Here is a 22549-nt window from a genome sequence, read left to right as displayed (position 1 = left end):
TAAGTTTCATTAAGCGCTAAACCTACCCGGATGGGAGAATATTTTAGAGCAGTCCCTGTATGAAGGGCCGGGCGTCATTTGTTGAAGGAACAGATATGTTGCTAACTGCTCAGGGTTGTTAAAGCGCACACGTGCAATAGCCAAACAGACTCCACCACTGCCTGCCAGCCGGCGCATGCTGGAAAACTTCCCTGTCTGCTGTTCTAACAGAGCGCCGCTTACGCCTCTCATCCAATGAGTGCGAGCCTTCTAGAGCTTTCACCCAATGGCGGCGCACATTGTTTTGTAGTGCAGAGGCCTGGCGGAAGCGAAGGGCAAACTGTCAGGCGCGCTGTGTGTTCACCTTTCGCTGCCCGCTACTGTCCGTGGCAGCCTGTGACTGGCAAAGGTGACCTGCAGCTCGCAGCTTCCCCGCCTCTCACCTACTGCCAGCCCGGCACAATGGGTGGCAACAGCAGCACCCGGCGCGTCTCCTTCGAGGCTGACGAGAACGATAACATCACTGTGGTGAAGGGCATCAGGGTGAGTGAGCCCAGGGGCATGAAGGAATTCGGGGTGCGAGGTAGCACTGCCTTCCTAATATGAACCCTCGAATCTGAACTCACTAATGCGGGTCAAGAAAGTGGTGTTCGGTACTTTCCTCAAAGTACTCTGAATTCATTTAAGTGTGGCTGCTGTCTAAATGGGTAACGAGACAGCAGTTTCAAGTGTTCCCATGAGGCTAAACTCGAGAACTTTGCGCATTTATTGCTTACTCTTTGTATGCCTTCTGAATGATTAATATTTGAGCCTGTGAAGGGAAATCTAATTCGTAATATCTCCTTAAAAAAGTAATGGCCAGTTTAAATTATTTTTGTGTTTACCAAATTTCGTGTATTCTGAATGAGAGGATCTGTTCTTTTTGGATTACTTCCAGGTTCGTAATTTCTTGCTCACAGGAAAATCCTTACTTTATTTGTTGACTTTTCTAGAAGTGAACTGTACTAGCTTGTTACCGGAAAATAATTTCGCCCGTGTCTATTTTCAAAGAGCAATTTCTTGCAGCATGTGGTATCAGAAAGTATTATTTTTGGGTTTACTTGGCAGTAGAGTAATCGTATGCAATCTGGTGTGGTGTTAAAAGTATCACTTTAAAGACAATTTCTCGTGGCATTTTCCTTACAAGGCAACACGTAAAATGGAAGTTTTTTACGCGAGAGCAGGTCACAGTTAGACTGTTTAGACTGCATTTTGTAGTTGTATTCGAGATACTCATGTTGTAATACCAAGCGTAACAATCTAGAGAGGAGACTGTCGCCACGTGCGTCGGCAGATCATAATAGACTGTTGCTTGGCAGCATGCGGCTTCAGGATAAACACCATTTAAAACAATTAAACTACTCACCACAAGGTTTGCAGACACTTATGTTTTATTGTGCGAAGGTGGCTCAGTTAGGGAATGAAAGTGACTTTAGTGGGATTGGCAACACAAATGGTGATTCCATAGTAGCCAGTGAACAAGGGACTGGTAATTGAATGCCCACACAAACACCATACATGGAAACAGAACATTGCATGAAAACATTTCTAAGTTTGAAAATGCACTCAAGCTTTTCCTATAACACATCCCCTCTCTATATCAACAAAAAAGGCCACATTGATGCGAAATAAAACATAAACAGAAATAGAACTGTAAACATTAAAGAAAAAAAGTTCATCTAACATAATCACACACATACCCAGTAGTCAGCGTAACGTGTGATGTTCGTGTGGGCATTCCATTAGCAGTCAGTTGTTTACTGGCTCTTGATTTAATGCCCACACAAACATCGCACATGAAAACACAACATTGGATGACAACGTTCCTAAGCTTCGAAAATGCATGCAAGTTTAAGGTATAACTGTTTTCCGCACAAGCTGAGCAGGTTTTTGAGACCGTCCTAGAAAATAAAACCAAACTAAATTTGTGCATTACCATATTCAGATGATAATACGCTCAATTGTATTTATGAAAACGCAAAACCTAATTATTTTCTTTATATCTACATACTTGGCTAGCTTAGCGATATTATCACATCTATAGAAGGGTAATGTTACTGTAACACCCTTGTGTTAAAAAAACAAATACTTCACAAAGATCATACTTGTGTAGAAGGAATACATTTATCTTGCCCATATGCACGTTATAACTGCCCCCCCCCCCCCAGGTTTTGGGTTGGCTTGAGGGGGCAGAAAGTGCTTCACATGTCACCAACACACCACATGTGCATTCTTTTTAAAGCTTTGTGTTTTTTTGTATGTGTTTTTTTATAAACTTATTTTTATATGGCATAGTGTTTGCCTTTCCATTGTGTCTTGCAGCAGTAAGTTACATCATCCCAAAGGAGTTGCTCTTAATCAGAGTAAGTCTTGCTTACTTCCAATATAACACATGAAAGCAGGTCAAAAGTCCAAAACAACAGAAGTGGGGGGACTACCCAAGTTAGGCAGTATGCAAGTGAGGGCGTGTGACATCACAATGTATCACATGAAGTGGCATTACAACCCATGACATCACAAGAAGCTACATCTGATCTTAGGATTTCACATATGTTTGACAGGGCTATCAGGAGTACATTTGAGCGCATTACAATATTTAACAAATGAAATTGAGTCGGGGTTGTCCCTAAGAGGGATGCAACCCCGACACAAAATCTGAGCAACAACGAACGCATACAGTATATATATTTTTAAACCCTGCCACAAAGAAATTGGCAACAAGGAGAAACGTGGCAGTAGATCTGTTCTGCTTAAGTGTTTGCAAAGTCTTCATTTTAAAATATCTTATAGGGTTAAGGCGCCTGCTGCAGAGATGTTTGTGTGGCAACTACATCTCAGGAAATAAAATTAATGGTAAGAAAAACCTAGAGGTTAACCGATTTCATGTTGAGATCTGTGTTTTGTCTATTCCCTGTTTTGAATCATAGTAGCATAGAGGGTTAATATGTCTCCTGCAAAGCACATTATGTAACACACAGAAGACAGTTTTATTTTATGTAAATGTGTAAGTAGGGTACTGCTTTTAACACAAGTTCTTTTGTTACTAGCAGTTCATAAATTGTAATCCTTCAAATATTGCACAGTGATCTCTGAACAACATGTGGCCCCTACATCTTGTAACCCTCACCGTCTGTAATGCACTCTGACACCCTGCATTGGTAGGAGCATCACTACACCACTATAAAACAAAATAGTGGTATTACAATTATTTGTGTAAATACTGGGACAGACCAACACATCCAACATTCTTACAGTGCATGTGATCCAGCGACTCACCAGCAACAGGTACTCCAATACCATATACTTACCTGGGCCCATAAACACTCACACAACCTGGCAATAACTGCTTGAGTCAAAGTTTATAATTTTCTACCATTTCAAGATTAGTCGCCTCTTATTCTTGACTAATCTTTCACTGATCAAAAAGTTCTTTCCTCCGGTCAATGGACCATTAGTTGAACTAGTTGATGGTGAAATTACATAAAATAATTTTCTTACATTTATGAAATGACCACAGACTCCGGAAAGATTTAAAATCTTTATCTAATCTGTTTCAAGTGAACCACTTACAAAGTACAGTACAGTCTCCGTTACTCATAGGAAGGAAGATTCAATTAATCAATCATCAAACACATACTTTAAATCTTGCATTGACTTATGCTCAGAAAGGAGGGGATAGAGAGAAAAGTACATCTGCACATTCACGAAAATAATATTTACCTAGAATGGTGTGAAAACCAACCCCCTAGCCAAGGAGCTGGAAGGGTCCCCCGGGAAAGTCAGGCAAGAAAGGCTTCAGGATAGATGACCTCTCTACCACCAATGCTTGCGTAGCACCCCTCTCTTACACTCTCTTCCTCATCGAGATTCTTCTGTGATCATCTTCTAAGTAAACTAATTTAGGATAGATGGTTCTGCATTCGATTCTTCATCAGCATCTCTCGTCACTTCAACAGCATCCCGAGCTCTGCAGCATTCAGTAAATCTCCGTCTCGTCTAACTAACTAACTAAGACTACCTCAATTTTCATGTATTCCTATTCATTCAGAGGACTTTGGAGCTGGTTCCCAGGGTATGTATCTTTTGCGTCCTTGGACTGTGTTCAAATCACATAACTTCTTCTGGCTCAATCACACCACGCATGTGCGGAGGTCAGGTGGGTTATAGACTCTGGATTAGTTCGAGAGGCCAAAATGCATACTAATAGGAAAGTCAGAAAGACAAATATTAATTTAAAAATAAAATGGTTTCACTGTATACCACCTATCTCTACTCTAATCCCATTAATTTATTAATGCTTTCCCCGCATTAACATTAGTAAAATAGCTTGTGTTAGTTTCAGCAAAGCAGACGCTAAGCATTTAAGTTTTCAAGCAGCCATTTTAATAGCATCTGCGCAGGCGCAAGAAATTCCCTCCAAGCGACAGCTCATCATACTGCGTAGGTACAGTTGACGCATGCGCAATAAAGATTTCCCGTTAGCAGCCATTTTAGAATTTCGCTCGAGTTACTTATTAGTATAGCACGTAGGCAAGCTTCTCTGTTCAATGTTGTGCGTATTCATTTACACAGTATGTGGTTAATACAATATTAGAAGTTAAATGAGGATTGCTTCCGAGCAAGTCTCTGTTCTACGAGTCTTTGCTCCATCACATGCATAAACAGGGACTGAACAAAGTCAAAAGCATGCCTCTTGTAAGTACCTGTGAAGTGATAAGCTGTGTGCCTTTGTTTCCCTTCCATTGCATTTAGGAGTGAGGCTCCTGATCTCTCCAAGCCAGGATAGTTCAACTAAAGGAGGCCTCATAGCCCTTTAACTTCTGCCTTTGTTATGGGCCCAGCTTGAACCTGATAAGCCCTCTCCTTGCCTGCACATTGCTGTTCTGAACAAAAGTGGACCACGTGCAGGCACTACTGAATGTGTCCTAGTGTCTTTTTAAATTACACTGGAACGAGTTCAGCATATTTCTATGGGGGTAGGGCAACCTCTTGGCAGGATAGACAGCGTCCACCGTGTGAAAAGTATGGGTAGACCCCGTTTACCCTTAACTTGTGCCCTGCGTAAAAGGGTCTCCTTGACACGTCTATCTGCTTATTGTCTCTTTGACCATGTCCGCTATTTGTTTTATGGTCTTCATAATCCAGTTTACCATTAGTTGTCACGTTGTCCAATTTACCACTCCCGTAACTGTTGTCTTCAGGCTGTGGATAATCCCAGTTAATAGCTGCATACGGGAGTTGATTTTTATACTCTTAAACCAATGTATGCTTTGTGCTTCCATGGTCTTGACTAAAGATTGACATGCTCAAGGACCAATGGTGTTCATTGTTGGACGAAGGAGTGTGCTAGACCTTTAAGTCTATATGTTTGCAGCCCATGTGTCATCCTTGGCATAGCATCAGAGAATTCTTAATTCATGAGACGCCCCCTCCTTAATCTAAAACTGTTTCTGGCTTTCTTTCTTGGCTCTGTGTGTAGGTCAGGTTGTAATTATGAAAAGGGCAGAGTGAAAACTGGTCCGTAAAATTAATTCTTAGGTCTTCACAATGTTCTGTATTCAGTTTTAATTTTGGTCACGTCACATATCTTGCGTTCTCATTTTTGCTACTTTTAGTTTACATTATTTCTGCACGCGTGTATATCTCATTTCTACGGACCGACAATAATATAAACATAATCTTAATATAAAAAATATCAAAACTGACCATTCTTTGATATGTTATCCTGCTATTGTGCCTGTTTATGTTTACTTGTACTTGTATGCAGAGGGCATTTATCTGTTTGCTCGAGTTAAATCATAGCAGCCACCTTTTTTTTCCTTCTCTTTATTAAGGTTTTACCGTTCACACATTACAATATTGGAGCAAATGACCGGTACTACAGCAAGGACAAGGACATACAGCGCTGTCAGGATAGGGTGGTAAACATGATATGTCCACATCACAGTTCAGTTACAGTGAGGAGCAAACGTCAGTGCACCCATATATTACGATAATCACTAGGGTTTAGTGAAATATTAGGACTAGTGTCCCATAGACGCATAGCTGTGTAGGTAACGTGCTTCTGGATATCGACTCCTGTAATGGAGTAGCAGAGGAGAGGATACACCAAGCTAATCCTAGTTTCCAAAGGAAACCGATTAATTCGTTATGGTAAACAGTTAACAAAAGCCTCCAACGTCAAGGTAGCATCCACCTTTGTTTAGTGATTCCTTTTGGTTGTGTAACCTTCTTCACTATATTTTCGCTGGTCACACAACTCGTTTCATGACTGCTGTTTTTGTAGGTAATTTCATTGCTTGTGATTCCTCCTTTTTATTTGCCCTCAGTATCCTCCTATTTCTTTTTTTATTAAAAGAAAAATGTAATATTTATATAGGCTTTGTTTCTAGTTACAGAGATGTATTGCATGCTCTCTAAGTGTTATAGGATTCCACACCGGGAATAGAAATCCACTGTTTAATCATTTAAAGAAGTTGTTTCTGATGCAGAATTGATATTTCCAATAACTTTCTTATCCAGGCGTAACAGAGTCGTTGTATAATATAACCACGCAGGACTCGTTAGACACCACTCCTTGTACTCTTTTAGATCTACACTGAAAAACAATGATGTATTAGTTAAGACATGATCTCAACCACAGTGTACTGTTGTACATTCTGAACAAGACTGAGGGGAGAAGATTGAGAATCCTTCTGAAGGTATCTCGTAGTTTTCCACCTGCTGGTAGTTCAGAATGAGCAAAAGATTATCTAATTCGAGCCATCTTGGAAAGCCACACATGGGTCGTCCGTTATTACATTTTCAGTCAAGTCTTTGATCTGAACAAAACAGTGGCTAGATTGCTTCCCCTAGCCTAAAATGCAAAGCACTAACTTTGAGTACCGATATTAAAAGCCCTATAGTTGTGTAGTGTATTCATTGATTGCATACACCTCTTAAACGTAGACTGCACTTGCTCGATTTGTAAAATGCATGTGTAAGTGTAAATTAGATTTACGTTTTTAAAAATTGGCTTGTGATTCACCCTGTATTACGTTTCAGGATGCTCTAGTTAATCATGTAACATATGATTCTAAGAACAGACATATTGATCGCAGTTGGTTAATCTAATTGTGACCTATTGGCATTCTATGTTTTCATAGGTTATTGATTCTCCTAATTAAGTTTACACTAGTGATTTTACTCGTTAGGTTTTCATGGGCTCTTGTAGACATTGTGTGTGTTATTTTGATTTCCTCCTCCAAATTGCGCGTTGTTCTTTTAGCTGTTTGTGAAATTTAATTTAGGATCTTAAAAAAAATATTTACGTTACGTTTTCATGAATGAAATGGAAAATCATGAATTTACCTAACCACAGTGCAGGCATGCACGCTGCAAAAGAAAATGCCGCCTTGGTAAAGACCCACCAAGAGTGCACTTCGAAAATGCATACTGCTAGCTGCAGCGCATGCCTCATTACTGGCCTGGGAAATTCATACATCTAAAGAAAATCCTGAAATCTGTGCTCTGGCTGCTGCTGAAAAGCGGTCCTATTCTGTTGAGACGGCTTAAAGTGGAAACTCCCTGCCTTGCTGCAAAACGGTCAGTGGATGGCTACTCCCACAAACCACGCAGCAAAGTCTGATTTAACTTGCTATTTCATGAGTAATAAAATCAGTCCTTAACCCAGAATTTCTAACCTCCGCCCCAAAGACCCTGTTTTGCTGACAGATTAACATCCTTCATTTTGATGTTTCAAAGGAAACTGCTAATCCTTATGTTCAGTAGGCTTCTTGGAAAGCGCAGGTCTTCCCCAGCTGTAGGACGTTCATCCTTGCATACATTTAAAATGGTGACCGATGCAACGCTGAGAGTTTTTTTACTTGAGCCATTATTTATAAAGCATGTTACGTTGTGTATAATGCTAAATAGATCCAGTTATTGGTTCAAATCACATATCCCACCAGATTACACAATTTCATTTGACCTAATGTAATACATTGAATGAGTCACTAGTGGCAAGGGTTTTCACTTTGATTGAGATCTAACTTTGTTAGTAGTTACCATTTAGAGCTCTCGATCACTTACTGTAATGCCTGGGTAGTGTTTCCTCTCCCATAATGGTTTCAGTGTGATTGGATACATTTTTGTATATTTGTAGTTTTTCTTGTATATGTAACTCATTTGCTTTGTGATATTCTTCAGTGTTCCTCTTAAACTCTTAGGTACTGACAGCGGAGCACATCTTAGTAAAATGTTTTTTATCCATGGGTTTATTCATACCTCCATTAACTTGTTTTTGGAATGGACACAGCAACTAACTTTTGCTTTTTTCCTATAAGAGGATTTTCCTAGTGGTGCAGACAGCAGTGGTGGTGTACACATTGGCTTTTCATCTTCACATTTGCTCTCCTTCATTCTGAGAAGTAGTAAAAAGATTGAGGCAAGTCATAACTGGAATGCCTTCATTCTAAAGCTAGAAATAGCTATACATTTCTTCGGTACCACAGAAGTTTTGGATTATTTGGATTTTTTTGGTTTGGTTTCACAGCACATTTTAAAATAATGTCTACATGACTGCATACATCTTTTTTAAAAATATATTTTTATTTGAGCAGGAGGAGAAGCAGCTAATACAGAAAGTAGAATTTATACTTTTTTTCATAAATCAAATTCATACGAAGCACAACAATCTCAAATTCAATTAATCTAGCCTCTGGTATTATTTAAAACTAAACAACCACATTAAATAGAATCTCAATTTCTGAAATAGCATAAAAACCATATAGAGTGTTAAAATGCAATTATAAAAACATATAGCTTAATGTTGATCAAGGAATAGCATAACATAAACCATTGAAACTATAAAAGTACATTAATACAATTAAGCAGGACTATTAAGAACTAGTCATTGATAAGCAGATTATCAGGGTCTTGGACCAGGGTCAACCGACTTGATAATTATCGCCTCAGTGCCTACTCTAACCAGGGAACACACTCGGCAACTCTGGGCATTAAGCTTGCCTCATCTCTACAACGGCCCCCCGCAGACGCCAGGGATGCCTGGTTTCACCCTGGAGATACCCAGAAAGGGACCATCTCACAGGGAAAACCAGGACGGGTTCCCAAGCGGTCTACAGCGCCAGGACACTCGGGTAGAGTAACAGTGCGCTTTACAAGAATCCCACATTTACATTTACATTTACCTTAAAAACAATCTTAGGCTCTCATTCAGATTGCGGGTGGACCGCCACTGACAGACCATCGGTGGCGGTCACCTGACATGTAGTGTATCAGCCAGGCTGCCAGATTCTGGCAGTCGGATTGATTTGGGTGGGAAAGATGACCTCCAAGGGTGGCAGTGCCAGCCTAAACCTTACAATAGGGACGGAGCCTGTTGAAGCACTGCTGTAAGGATTAGGATGTCCCTTTCCCTTAGCTTTTACTTGGCGGTCCTACCTATCGTACTGCGGGCCTTAGTTTCTACATAGCAGCAATAATATTATCAAAGTGCATGAGTCTACCATACTTCACCAATCTTATAAAAAAAGGCAAATCTTTTGCAATATACCATCCTAAACGTATAGGTCTGCCCTAGACATTCTTCAGAGAAAATAATCCTACTACATAGCAGCATTGATGCGATTAAAGAACATGGGCCTCATAAAACTAAAATACTGGATGCCGACCCCATCCGTAATCCATCACCTATATCATGTACAGATTATTCAGTATTCATCGATGAGGAAAAACATGCCCAGGTCACGTTAAACCTTCCAAGAGCACCCATTCGCCTGGCATATGCCTCCTCAAAGAAATTCCACCTAGGCAACTTATTCAGACAATGCCCTATAGTCTGTACTGTTGTTGTTGTCCAGCTCTTCAAAATCTGACCTGGCCACCGCTACCGATATTGAAATAAATTATTGTCTTTATTTTTTTAGCTGATATCCTTCATGAGAGGACCAAATAAAACCAACATTAGTGATGGAGAAATCGTAAAATTCATACAGCAACTGATAACCTCAAAAACATAATTCCAAAATTTCTGTAAACTAGCACATGAAAAAAATGTAGGGGCCCATTTACCCACGCCGTTCATCTTTCTTACACCTAACGGGAATGATGGAAACATTCTATGCAATCTGTATGATGTATAGTATGCCATCCACCATGACAAGAAGGCCATCCTTTAGAAGTTTGCTGCTCGTAGTGCTTCTGTCTCACAGAGTAGCTGACATTCTTTAATATTGAATCTGCATCCTGTTTCTGCAGAAACATTTTTGAGTAGTTCTTCTAATAGTTTCTTGTTAGCACCTTGGTGTAGGACGCTTTACCAGTTCCCCACTTCAACCATCTTACTTTAATTAATCAGCCCGATTATCCACCATGCAGACTCACTCATTATCGCATAATTATTTTTAAGAAAAGTAGTTACCTGGTTGAAGCTTAAACACAAAGCTGCATTTTGAATGCAGAATTGCTGTACTATTGATTCCCAGGCAATCTGTGTCGTATGATTATAAAAATCACCCAGTTGTTCAAAACCAAGATCTCTCCACGACAGTAACGCTTCTTGAGAAAATGGTAAACCCCAAACCCCACAGTCTCGTATTAGAGTAAATGCACGGCACACTGGTATATCTAGTGCTTTCAAAAAATAACTGAATACAAGATGCTTAAGCCAATAAAACCATATATCTTGTTTTTTTCGGAAATTTAGCAGATCGCCAAAAGACTGTCAGTCTTTTAGCGCTTTGGTTTAACATGTTTGAACAGGAAGTTGTCATAGTTTGAACAGGAAGTTGTCATAGTTTGATGCTGTTGCTAATTGCACGTCAAGTTAACCTATGAGGCCTGTTAATATGTTGAGAAATGTGGTAATGCTAAACCCCCCCTGTATTGTATCTAATTGGAGAGTTTACATTTATCCCCTGGTTTGTTTATTTGCCCAGATAAACCTGCACATAATCCTATCCAGCTTCTCAAAATATGAATTTGTTACTTTGAGAGGAAGATTAAGCAATAAAAATAGAGAAAGGATTGACATTTTAATTAATAATACTCGCTCTGCTAAAGACAAAGGCTGAATAGTCCACGTGTCTAGTTACTTTTTTGCTTTCATAAGAGTATTACAATAATTTAACTGAAACAATTGTTCATCATTACTTGTTACGAAAATTCCTAAATATCTTATGCAGTGAACAAAAACAAGTGCCAGTACTGAACACTATTTGCCTTTTACTAAACCAATGCAAGTCTGTCACCGGTTCCATGCAAAATCATTTTCAACAAGATTTTCTTCTAAGTAGTGGAAAGTTCTGACTCTCCTTCCAGTCCTGGGCAAAGTAAATTAATAAGCACTCTGCTAGTGTCAGGGGTTCTCTGCACAAACACCCCTCGAATTCTCTCCATTTAAAAACTGTAGGACGGATAGTTTTCCACAAATATATTTGCAGTTAAAAAAAAATGTGGGTTCTTCCACGGAATCAGGATATCCACGCCACAAACCGCACCAAACCTAGTTTGGCCTCTTCTGCAGAACAGAGTCTCCTGCCAAGTAGGCCCTCTAACCGGACCAGACTTGCCGCACCCTCTCTGAAAATATTCGCTCAGTGGATGACACGAGGTCTCAGATTGTACCTCTCTCTTCCAGCTGTTTGATCAGTAAAAAGCAATTCTTCAGGTGTGGTAAAATAATCCGTCTTTTCTTCGTTGCTTGAGAATATTGTGTGCAATTCCTGCGTTCTCAGATTCTGTAATTTGAGTCAAATCGGCTGGCACTTTCTTGCAGTGCGAGCCATGGACCCAATTCCTTCTGTTCGTAACTCGGACTGCTGTTCGTGTTGCTAGAAGAACCTGTTCAGGCCCCTTCCACCAAACTTCCAAGTTCTTTGAGCGCTGAAAATTCTTCGTAAGGACCCAGTCACCGGGGAGTAACGAATGCCCAGGACCTTCAGAATTGTCAGGAAGTGAGTCTTGCACCTGTTGATGAATCAAAGAGAGATTGTAAGTTCCTTCATGTAATCTAACAACAAGTTTTCTCATTTTCGTAGGACGTGGAGGACCCCATACATTAATTGGCCTCCCAAATACCACTTAATACGGTGTAGGGCCAGACTTGCTATGTGCCACTGCTCGGGTGGACATAAGGGCTAATGGCAAAGCATCAGGCCATTTAAGCCCTGTCGAGGCCTGCACCTTAGCTAGTTTGTTTTAAAGTCTCATTATAGCGTTCCACCAAACCATCAGATTGTGGGTGTTTAGCAGCATGAAATTTCTGACGTATACCTAAACTCTCCGAAAATAATTTGACAACATGAGGAATAAAATGAGGTCCATTATCACTCCATAAAACTTGACAGATTCCGAACCGGGGGAAATACTCCTTCAAAAGGATCTTAGCTGTAGTAGGTGCAGTATTATCTTTCATTGGATATGCCTCCACCCACTTACTAAAGGCTCATACTATAACCAAGGCATACCTAAGGTTATTGCACCTTTCCAGTTCTATAAAATCCATTTGCAGGTAGTTCAAATGGCGCACTAGGCGGAGAGACCCCTCCTTTTGGGGTAGCCACTCTCTTCCCCAGATTGTGTAGCAAACAAATTATACAATTTTTAACAAGATGTTCAGCTGTTTTTCTTATATGTGGATGCTCCCATATTTGCTCTAACTGTGTGGCTATACTTTTTGCACTAACATGTGCTAAGCCATGTGCCATAGTGATAAACGGTAGTACATAAGACCTGGGCAGTTTCCACCTGTCCCCATCTGGCCCTCTTCTCCAACAATTTTCACTATCCAATATTGCTGTCCTTTCCCATTGTTACGTCATACATTTTTTCTGCAGAAGAGTACATTACATAAAAAATTTTCTTTTTGGCTATGTCCTGTTTATTTTGCAGTACTGTCTGCAAAAGCTTTGCATCTTCCCACATCTACCACTTTGTGGTCTGCACTACACTTAACAATAGCCACATGCTTTGGTAGCGTTAATAGATTCTGAATTAATTCTCCATATTGGATCCTTGTTCCGTGTGACGTCAAAAGCCCCCTTTCCTGCCACAAGCATCCGAAGTTATATGCAACTCCAAAGACGTACTGTACTGGCTATCTGTATAGATCTTTACAGACAGTCCTTGACTAAGCTCACAAGCTCTCAAGAGTGCAATGTTATGTTATGTTATGTTATGTTATTTAATCATTTTTATAGCGCGCGGCTACTCAAAAAGAGTGTCCCGGCGCTTTTATTGGAGAAAGAAAAAGCTGCAACATAATAACATAACACCAAAAAAAAGACTAAAAGAGAAGTGATCCAAGGATTCGAAAGAGACCGGCTACTGAGTAAACAGCCACGTTTTAAGGCCTTTCCTAAAAGCCAGCAAGCTAGTGGCTCCCCGCAGGGCCAGTGGCAAAGAGTTCCATAGCTGAGATGCCAGCAATCCAAAAGAGCGGCCGCCAAGGCGCGTTTTCTTTACCCGAGGGACAACAGCCAGGTGCAGGGATTCCGACCTCAGAGATCTGGTCGGATGGTAAAAGACCAGTCTCTTTTGGAGGTACTTAGCTCCCCCCTTGTGCAGAGCTTTATAGGCCAAAGTCAGCGCCTTAAAGGCAATCCTCTTGCGGATGGGCAACCAATGTAAAGTTGCCAACAGGCCAGAGGCACTGGAGCGCCTACTAAGGCCGAAGATTGCCCTGGCCGCGGCGTTCTGCACCACTTGAAGCCGCTGCAGCAAGTACTCTGGAAGGCCCAGGTAAAGAATGTTGGAATAATCCAACCTGGACCCAATCAGAGCCTGAACTGTCAGCGTCCTATGCTCCACGGATAACAGAGGAAGGAACCTCCGCAGCATCCTAAGGATGCCAAAGCACATGCCCGACACCCCCAGTATCTGAGATTTCAGGGTTAACCTGTTATCCATCTTCACCCCTAGATTCTTTGCAACCTGAGAGGAGCAGGATGGAGGGAACATATCCAGTGGCCACCAAGTCTGCCAGTCAGGCTCGGTGTCACACCCAAAGAAAAGTACTTCGGATTTGTCGGAATTGCACTTAAGGCTGTTTAGATGGAACCAGTGAAAAACAGCCCCAAGGCAATCCCGAATACTGTCCCCGTCAAAGTCACCTCCTCTCTTACAAGAGAAGATGAGCTGGGTGTCATCTGCGTAAGATACGATCTGGGCACCATGCGACTCCACCAGCGCCGCCAACGGGGTCATAATGATGTTAAAGAGGGTCGGGCTCAAAATGGAGCCCTGAGGGACCCCGACTCCCAGAGGCGGCATCACGGCAGAATCAGGCGGGGCCCAGATCGTTTGCCGGCGGCCGGCAAGAAAGGAAGAAAACCAGTCGAACACCGTCCCCCGTATGCCTATCTCGCGAAGTCTTGCGAGAAGACCAGCATGGGGAACGGTGTCGAAAGCCGCCGACAGGTCTAACATCACCAGCATGACTTTGCCCCCAGAGTCCAGAACACCTTTAATGGTTTCCGAAACCTCCAGGAGCGCTGTCTCAGTGCTAAGATGGGGACGAAAGCCCGATTGGGTGGCATGCAGGATCTCATTAGATTCAAGAAAATTGGAGAGCACGCCTTGAACGTGCTTTTCCAGAATCTTCGTGAGGGCCGGCAGCAAAGAGATGGGCCTATAATTAACTGGGGCCTTCGGGTCTAGGCCAGGTTTTTTGAGCAAGGGAATCACCATCGCCTGTTTCCAGGTTAGCGGGACCACACCCAGCCTCAATGAAAGATTCAAAAGCGGATTGGCCAGCGGGTTAATCACCTCCGCTACTTTCGCTAAAAATTTAGCAGGGCATGGGTCGAGGGGAGAACCTGATTTTAAATTGCCCATTAGAGCCAGCGAGTCCGGAGCAGAGATTGGAGGAAACACACTCAGCGTCACCCCTGGCCCGGCCTGTGGCGGTGTGAGGATGTCCAGTTCAGTCTGGCCCACCGAAACTGGTACCAGGAATGACTCCTGGATGCGTTGGATCTTGCTCGTAAAGAAGTCAGCAAGGTCCGTAGCCCAGGTGCCGGATGGTTTTTGGTCCGAGGTGTTAGACCAGGGGGAGGTGAATTCTCTCATGATGGAGAAAATCTCCCTGCAGGAGTTGGAGGCGGCGTCAATTCTCCTGGCTAAATAAGCTTTTTTCTCCAGGCGAATGTCCCGGTGATAAGCCTTAACCGCCGTTTTGTAGGTCAACTTGGCAACAGTGTCATATTGTGCCCGCCAAGCTCTTTCGGCTACCTTGCACTGCTGCCGCGTAGCCGACAGTGCAGCGGTAAACCAAGGCGCGGAGACCCGTTTCGGTGTCGGGCGAGATGTTACTTCCGGGGCAAGATCGTTTAGCCTGTCCAAAAACCAGTCCTGCATAGTCTGCAAATCCCTGTCTAGATCGCCTGAGAGGAGGCAGGGATGGACCACAGCTGCTTGAGCCAGCATCTCTGGGGTTACTCGGTGGAATGCCCTATGGACACGACCCTGTTGATGTGCCAGGATAGGCACTGACTTCACTATGCCCTTGATCACAAATTTGGCAAGAAAGTGGTCTGACCAAAGGACAGGAGTAACCTCTATACCCTCGAGAGGGACAGACGAGAAAACTTGGTCAAGGGTGTGCCCCTTCTCGTGCGTAGGCTCCTGAAGGTAAGGGATAAGTCCCAGAGGGGTCAGCGCCTCAGAGAGTTTGGTGGCAGCCGGATCGGAAGGATCATCCAACCGAAAGTTGAAATCGCCTGCCACGATAAAATGTTCAGCTTTCAGGGCCAACTCCACCAGCACCGAGTCCAGATCTTCAAAGAAGGTGCCGGGAGCACCAGGTGGCCTGTATATGAGCAGTCCCTTAAAGGATTGATGGGGCGATAGAGTGATAGAGAAGGCTAGAGTCTCAGAGCCTCGGATGTCAATAGCTGGCAGGATCGCACAGGGGGTTCCTTTCCGGACCACAAGCGCCACTCCACCTCCCCTTCCCTTGGCTCTATCCTTTCTGAAGATGTTATAATCAGGCGGGATTGCCATAGCGACGTCAGGGTTAGAAGAGTCTGCCCACCATGTCTCAGTAAGCATGAGGCATAGTGGCTTCTCTATATCGAGAAGCTCATAGATGTCCTGCGCATGTTTGCATGCTGACCTGGTGTTTAATAGCATGCATCCGAAGCCCATCCTGGAGGTGTTATTGCTCGGCCGTGAGGTGAGCGAGCGGGTCGGGCACCAGCCACAGCCCGGGCAGCGGGATTTCCCATGATGACGACCAGGGAACACAGTGCGACAGCCCGAGCCATGGGGATAAAAAGTGCGAAGTTCGCTAGGGGAATAGCACAAGACGGGGGTCACAGGGGGACACATCCCTGGTGGTAGAGTCCCACCCGCCGCACCGCCCGCTTCCGGGACGCTGACGGGCGCAGACGGGCAGGACTCTGGCTTGACTCCGGCGCGAGTCCGGCGCTCCCGCTGCGCGTCACCGCTGCGCGCAGGTGGCGAGCATTAAGTAGGGCTCACCTGTGTCGAAAATGAGCGCTAGAACGCTCAAAACAAGTGGCACACTCGCTCCAACCACCCCCAAGAAGGCGCCCGGCGCCAAACACGAAGGCTGAGAGAAAAATTAAATAGATCCGCGAAAAGCGCGGTGGGGGGCCCAGTTTAAGGTGCAAATGAGAGGGCAGACACAGATAGTTTTAAAAACAGGGTGAATACAAATTAAATTAACAAAGATACAAAATCGGTATTTTTAAAAATTACAGCAGCGCTGAAAATGACAAATCAGCAGAATAGCGCGCGTGCGTGCTACTACCTTTCTCCAGGCAGAGCTACTGCCTAGCTCGCCTTAAGTAGGGCTCACCTGTGTCGAAAATGAGTGCTAGAACGCTCAAAACAAGTGGCACACTCGCTCCAACCACCCCCAAGATGGCCCCCGGCGCCAAACACGAAGGCTGAGAGAAAAATGAAATAGATCCGCGAAAAGCGCGGTGGGGGGCCCAGTTTAAGGTGCAAATGAGAGGGCAGACACAGATAGTTTTAAAAACAGGGTGAATACAAATTAAATTAACAAAGATACAAAATCGGTATTTTTAAAAATTACAGCAGCGCTGAAAATGACAAATCAGCAGAATAGCGCGCGTGCGTGCTACTACCTTTCTCCAGGCAGAGCTACTGCCTAGCTCGCCTTAAGTAGGGCTCACCTGTGTCGAAAATTAGCGCTAGAACGCTCAAAACAAGTGGCACACTCGCTCCAACCACCCCCAAGATGGCGCCCGGCGCCAAACACGAAGGCTGAGAGAAAAATGAAATAGATCCGCGAAAAGCGCGGTGGGGGGCCCAGTTTAAGGTGCAAATGAGAGGGCAGACACAGATAGTTTTAAAAACAGGGTGAATACAAATTAAATTAACAAAGATACAAAATCGGTATTTTTAAAAATTACAGCAGCGCTGAAAATGACAAATCAGCAGAATAGCGCGCGTGCGTGCTGCTACCTTTCTCCAGGCAGAGCTACTGCCTAGCTCGCCTTAAGTAGGGCTCACCTGTGTCGAAAATGAGCGCTAGAACGCTCAAAACAAGTGGCACACTCGCTCCAACCACCCCCAAGATGGCGCCCGGCGCCAAACACGAAGGCTGAGAGAAAAATGAAATAGATCCGCGAAAAGCGCGGTGGGGGGCCCAGTTTAAGGTGCAATAAGTTTGGCGGCCTGTGCAGACTTTTAGGAGATTCGAGCCGTCGTCACAATTGTGTGCAGCGTAGTGACAGCGTAAGCTGCAGTCGTAGTGCGATCAGGCAGCTTGAAGCAGGACCCATCTACATATAATTCACCCTGAGCATCAGACAAAGGAGTATTGGTAAGGCCCACTCGACCTTTAGGATGTTCGTCAGTGGTGAAAATACATTTATGTATATCACTAGACTGTTCAGAAGGCAAGGGCAACATGGTGGCTGGATTAAGAGTCAGACATCGTTTAAGAGTTGTGTGGTGCTTACAAAGTGAGTTTGTACCCGGTAAGATGAGCACTCGTCAAATGCTGTGTCTTAGTTTGATTCAATAATACATCAACTGAATGAGGAACAAACCGTCAGTTTGTGGTCCTGTACAAGTCCTGCTGATTGTCTAATCAAAATGGCAGTTGCTGCCACAGCTTTCAGACAACCAGGGAGTGCCCTGGCCACAAGGTCCAGAACTGCTGAAAAATATGCACATGGGCGTTGTTTGTCCCCGTGTGGCTGTGTTAAGACGTGCAACCTTTTCGTTTGTGTACATAAAGAGAAAATGGTTTTGTGTAATCAGGTGTTTCCATTACAGGTTCAGAGCATAACGCTGCTCAGAGTTGCTGATATGCATCTTGACCCCCAAAGGACCAGGGCAAAGGAATGCCATGCCAATCAATCCCCTAACGTCCTTTTGCGTCTGAGGAATAGTTGTGTGTATGATAGCCTGAATTTTGTCTTTGGTCAGCGTTCTTCCCTCCTTCGACCAAGAGGTAACCTCTGATCGACAAAACTGCAACTTATTTCTCGATACTTTGTGCCCCAATTTCACAAATGTGAATCAGTAAGAGCAAAGTAGCCACAATACACAATTCGGTGGTGGCTGCTGCTATCAGCAGATCATCCACATATTGTAACAATGTAGTCCCTGGAGGTAACTGCAAGGTATCAAGTTGACGTTTAAGGGCCTGACTATAAATGCTCGGATTCTCTGTATACCCCTGAGGAGCACAGCAAAATTGGAATGATCGCCCTTTAATCGAGAAACCAAATAAAAACCTACTAGAAGGTGCAATGGGAATGGAAAAAAACACATATTAAGATCTATTACTGAAAAGACAGAAGCTGTGGCTGGAATCATTGTCAACAAAGCAGTAATATCTGGAACTACGGGAAACTGTGGCACAACTATTTAATTGACTTCACGCAAATCAATTACAAATCGGTAAACTTTTTCTTTCTCTTCAGAAATAGAATGCTTCAAAACAGGTAAAATAGGGCTATTACAAACATTGCTATCAGTCTCTTCCACTACACCTTTTACAATAAGATCCTCTATAATCTGAACTAAGGCGCTTTCGCCTTCCTGTGATATTTTATACTGAGGTATGCGGGGAAAGACAGCATTCTGTTTAACCTGAACATGCACCGGTTCAATAGACAATAAACCTACATCAGTATCACCCTCCGCCCACACAGAAGGCTTGACAGTGGACAATACATACAAGACGTCATCAATAACATACTGCCTATTACGTATCGGCTTACCAAGTGTAACATATACACCATCCGGTGAACAATAGATGTGTGCACGGAAATGTTTGAATAAGTCGAGCCCCAGCAGATTATCAGGACAATTTGGTGCAAGAAGGAGCGTGACTGGACAGTAAACAGTCCAATAGTAAGATCCAGGGGTTTTGACATGGAACTAAGAATAGGCTTCCCAGCAAAGCCTATGGACAGGTTATTATGGCCAGACGAGGGAGTCCCAGGGATCAGTTTTTTTAGAAAGCGCACTTCGTGTAGCCCCAGTATCCACCAGAAACTTCTGAGAGGTCCCCAATATTTCAGCAGTAACATATGGGCCTGTCTGATCTACCGGTATGGAAACCGATCTCTCCCCTCGTCCTACACTGTCCTGGTTAAAGTGCACACCTGTGGCATCGGATGCACTGAAATCGTCAGCATAATAGGCTTTCGTCGGGACAGGATTGTCAAAATAATTCTGTCTATCACTAGGACCGGGGCGCTGTTGAGGACCCCTTTGCACTCCCCGTCCAGTACCTCTACCTTGTTCGTGAAGCAATGGGCATTCAGTTCCCCAATGTCCGTCCTGTTAACAGTATGCACATTGATTCTGTCCCAACGGACCAAATCCCTGAGAGTCTGGAATATTCCTCCTTGGGAGGTCAGCTCTAAATACCCCACAACCTCTACCTCTCTGTGGCCCATAAACCTGGTTCAATAACCTTTTAGTTTTCAATTCCTTATTTTTACCGTCTTTTTTTTCTCCTTCTCTTGATTTACTTGATTCTCATAATACTGGGCCATATCCAAAATCGTTGGCGGGGCAAAGGAAGCCCACGTACTGTCAGCTACTTTTAATTTCTGTGACATTTCAGGTAACAAGTTAGCTACAAATGTATCCACAAATAAATGTAGACCTGTATCAGAAGTTGTGTCTTGACCATTATAATCATGAAACGTTGTTTCAAACCTTGTGGAAGAATCAGGAACTGACTCATCTTTCCTTTGTTTGCAGGCTACCCATTTCGCCCATGATATTTTATTTGGTGGCACTATCTCCTTCAAATAAGTAATGATGTGACCCGGTAAATCTAATTTAAGCTGTGGTGGTTTCTGCCCCGCTTTCCTATCAATATCTGCCACTTGTAATTGCAACCAAGTACCACCAAAGGCCGCATGGTCCTGTTTGCGGAACATACGCAAAAGGTCAGGGGGCAATATCAATCAGAAAAACATAGCAATATTAGTTAGTCATAACACAAGAAGTTACGTCAGTATTCAATTAATCATAAAATGCACTCAGGTTTTTCCTAGGGTCAGGCAAAGAAGTTTAAAGGGCCAACACGTCTAATCGTTTCCAAGGGGAATAAATCCATTAAAACCGTAACCCAGCCGCACCCTGACCAGCACCTACAGCTGCTTGAACCACGGGGGTCGCTTCTCGCATAGGAAAAGCATTAGTCGAGGCAGACATGTAAATATATCTTCTACCGCTACCTTTAGGGGAGCAGTGGTCAGCACTCCTTCATTTGTCCTTTTACACATCCGAATTAATTCTCGAGGAGCTTCCTCATTCATATTAGTCCTCCAGTCCTCTATTAGTGCATTAGCCATTTCCCCTACAACATACTGGTGAGTCATTTGTGGGTATTGTGTGAAAGTCTTAAAGACCTCATCCAATCGTATATCATCATCCCGGACCCATTCACAAGCCCTAACCAATAATATCACTTTGTCCTCTTTCGTAAGGATCTATGACGTCGTTTAGGCGAGGGGCGTGTACGAACTACAGTCTTTCTATCAAGAGCAGGGGTAGCAGCAGAGGCAGTAGGTAATGGAGGATACATTTGAACTACTGGAGGTAACTGGGGAGGTCCCGTTGGGGCTGCATTACTTCCAACAGGATTCGGCGCATAAGGAGGCGGGCTGGTCTACAAAGCATTTCTTCTAATTCTGAGTCCTCCTCTTCTAAACCCTTAAGTCCTGCGTCTTCCTTAGTCACATATGCTTTATGCAATTGAAGTTTAAATCGTCTCTCATCACTCTCTACACTTTTTTTCTTGTATTTTTAATTGGAGCTCTTTAATCTTCTGCATGATAGTCTGCTTTTCAGCTTTCTTCCTATCTTTTTCTTCTTTCATTTGTTTATGTTTAATATATTTTTTCCATAATCCGAAAGCATCAAACATACTCTGCTTACTTTTATTTTTTAATAGGTTGTTCCTCTATATATTGCAATTTATTTGAATCAAAGGTACCATAAAGTGGCCACTGTAAACTAGCATCGGCCCTCGTATATTTGTTCCATAATGCACTAAACAGTATGGAAGAAACGCCATATTTAATGTACATTTCATAATTTGGAGTGCCTTCTAAAGGCGCTGGCTGTCTATCCTCTAAAACATATTTCCTGCTGCAGCAACAACATAATGCACGAAGTGTGCTTAAAACAGGCATGTTTACCAAATATTTCTTAACATTAGCGTTAAGAGACTCTTATACCAAAACCAAAAGATGAGAAAATATTCTCACATTACCTGTCAAAGGCATTTGCAAATGGCTTTTTCAAACAAAAACCCAAAAGGACAACCAATTAGATCCTACCTGATCGCAGTACTCCGACTCCCACCTTCCGATCCTCAGATCACCTCCAAAATGCCAACCGAAGAGCGCCAGTTGAGAAACACAGTTGGCACAAAGGTCAGGTCGATAAGCTGAATATCACATTGGCCGCGAGAGCAAGTCTCAGTCTGCGGGTCGCCCCTTCAGTGTTTCTGTCCTGTCGAAACGACCTCCTTCTGGTCCAGCTGTGTCCCTCAATGGGGCGCCACGTTGGGCGCCAATTGTAGAAATGAGATTCTTATCAGTCTCGCCGGTGCAGGGACACCCTTCTTGTCTACGGGTTCAATAAATGAGGATCAACACTGGAGTGGGAATAAACACAAATTTATGATATCTCATGAGATGGCTCCGTCATAAAGACACTTGCAAGTGCCTGAGAGGGAACAAACTAGAACAGCTTGTGGTCTTCATTTTATAGTGTCTAGGCACCATAGGAGTTCATCAGAAAACCCCTTAGTCATGGTTACCTCACACTTTGCATAACCCTCTGTGGCGGGGTTGTAGGAAGGGCTCGGAGACTTGTTCTAGGTAAGTAAGGTTTTATTTTTTTAAAAGTTCTTTTGCTCTGTGACGTAAGTCTCTCCTGGGAAAAGGCTGCGGGATCCGTGGTAACTGGTGCCCCTCTGGGAGTCTTCTTCGGCCTTGCTCTTTTTGACCAGCTTCTGCTCCTCCTCGGTTTCGTCACGAAAGGGCATGTAGAGAGA

The 22549-nt window shown here is 43.4% G+C and overlaps 1 protein-coding gene across 1 annotated transcript in view; it reads left to right on the top strand.

Annotated features, from left to right (window-relative positions):
- The first annotated feature begins 279 nt into the window (after positions 1–279).
- The window catches only part of CHCHD3 (coiled-coil-helix-coiled-coil-helix domain containing 3), a 1039901-nt gene continuing 1017631 nt past the window's right edge, over positions 280–22549 (top strand). Inside the window, exon 1 of the mRNA XM_078677453.1 lies at positions 280–522. Coding sequence (XP_078533579.1) covers positions 442–522 — 81 coding nt within the window. The 5' untranslated portion in view covers positions 280–441. The remainder of the gene's footprint in view (positions 523–22549) is intronic.

Source organism: Lissotriton helveticus, chromosome 1_1, assembly GCF_964261635.1.
Source record: "Lissotriton helveticus chromosome 1_1, aLisHel1.1, whole genome shotgun sequence".
In the NCBI taxonomy this organism is placed as follows: Eukaryota; Metazoa; Chordata; class Amphibia; order Caudata; family Salamandridae; genus Lissotriton; species Lissotriton helveticus.
Note: the sequence above shows the minus strand (reverse complement) of the source record. Positions and strands in the feature narration are given on the sequence as shown.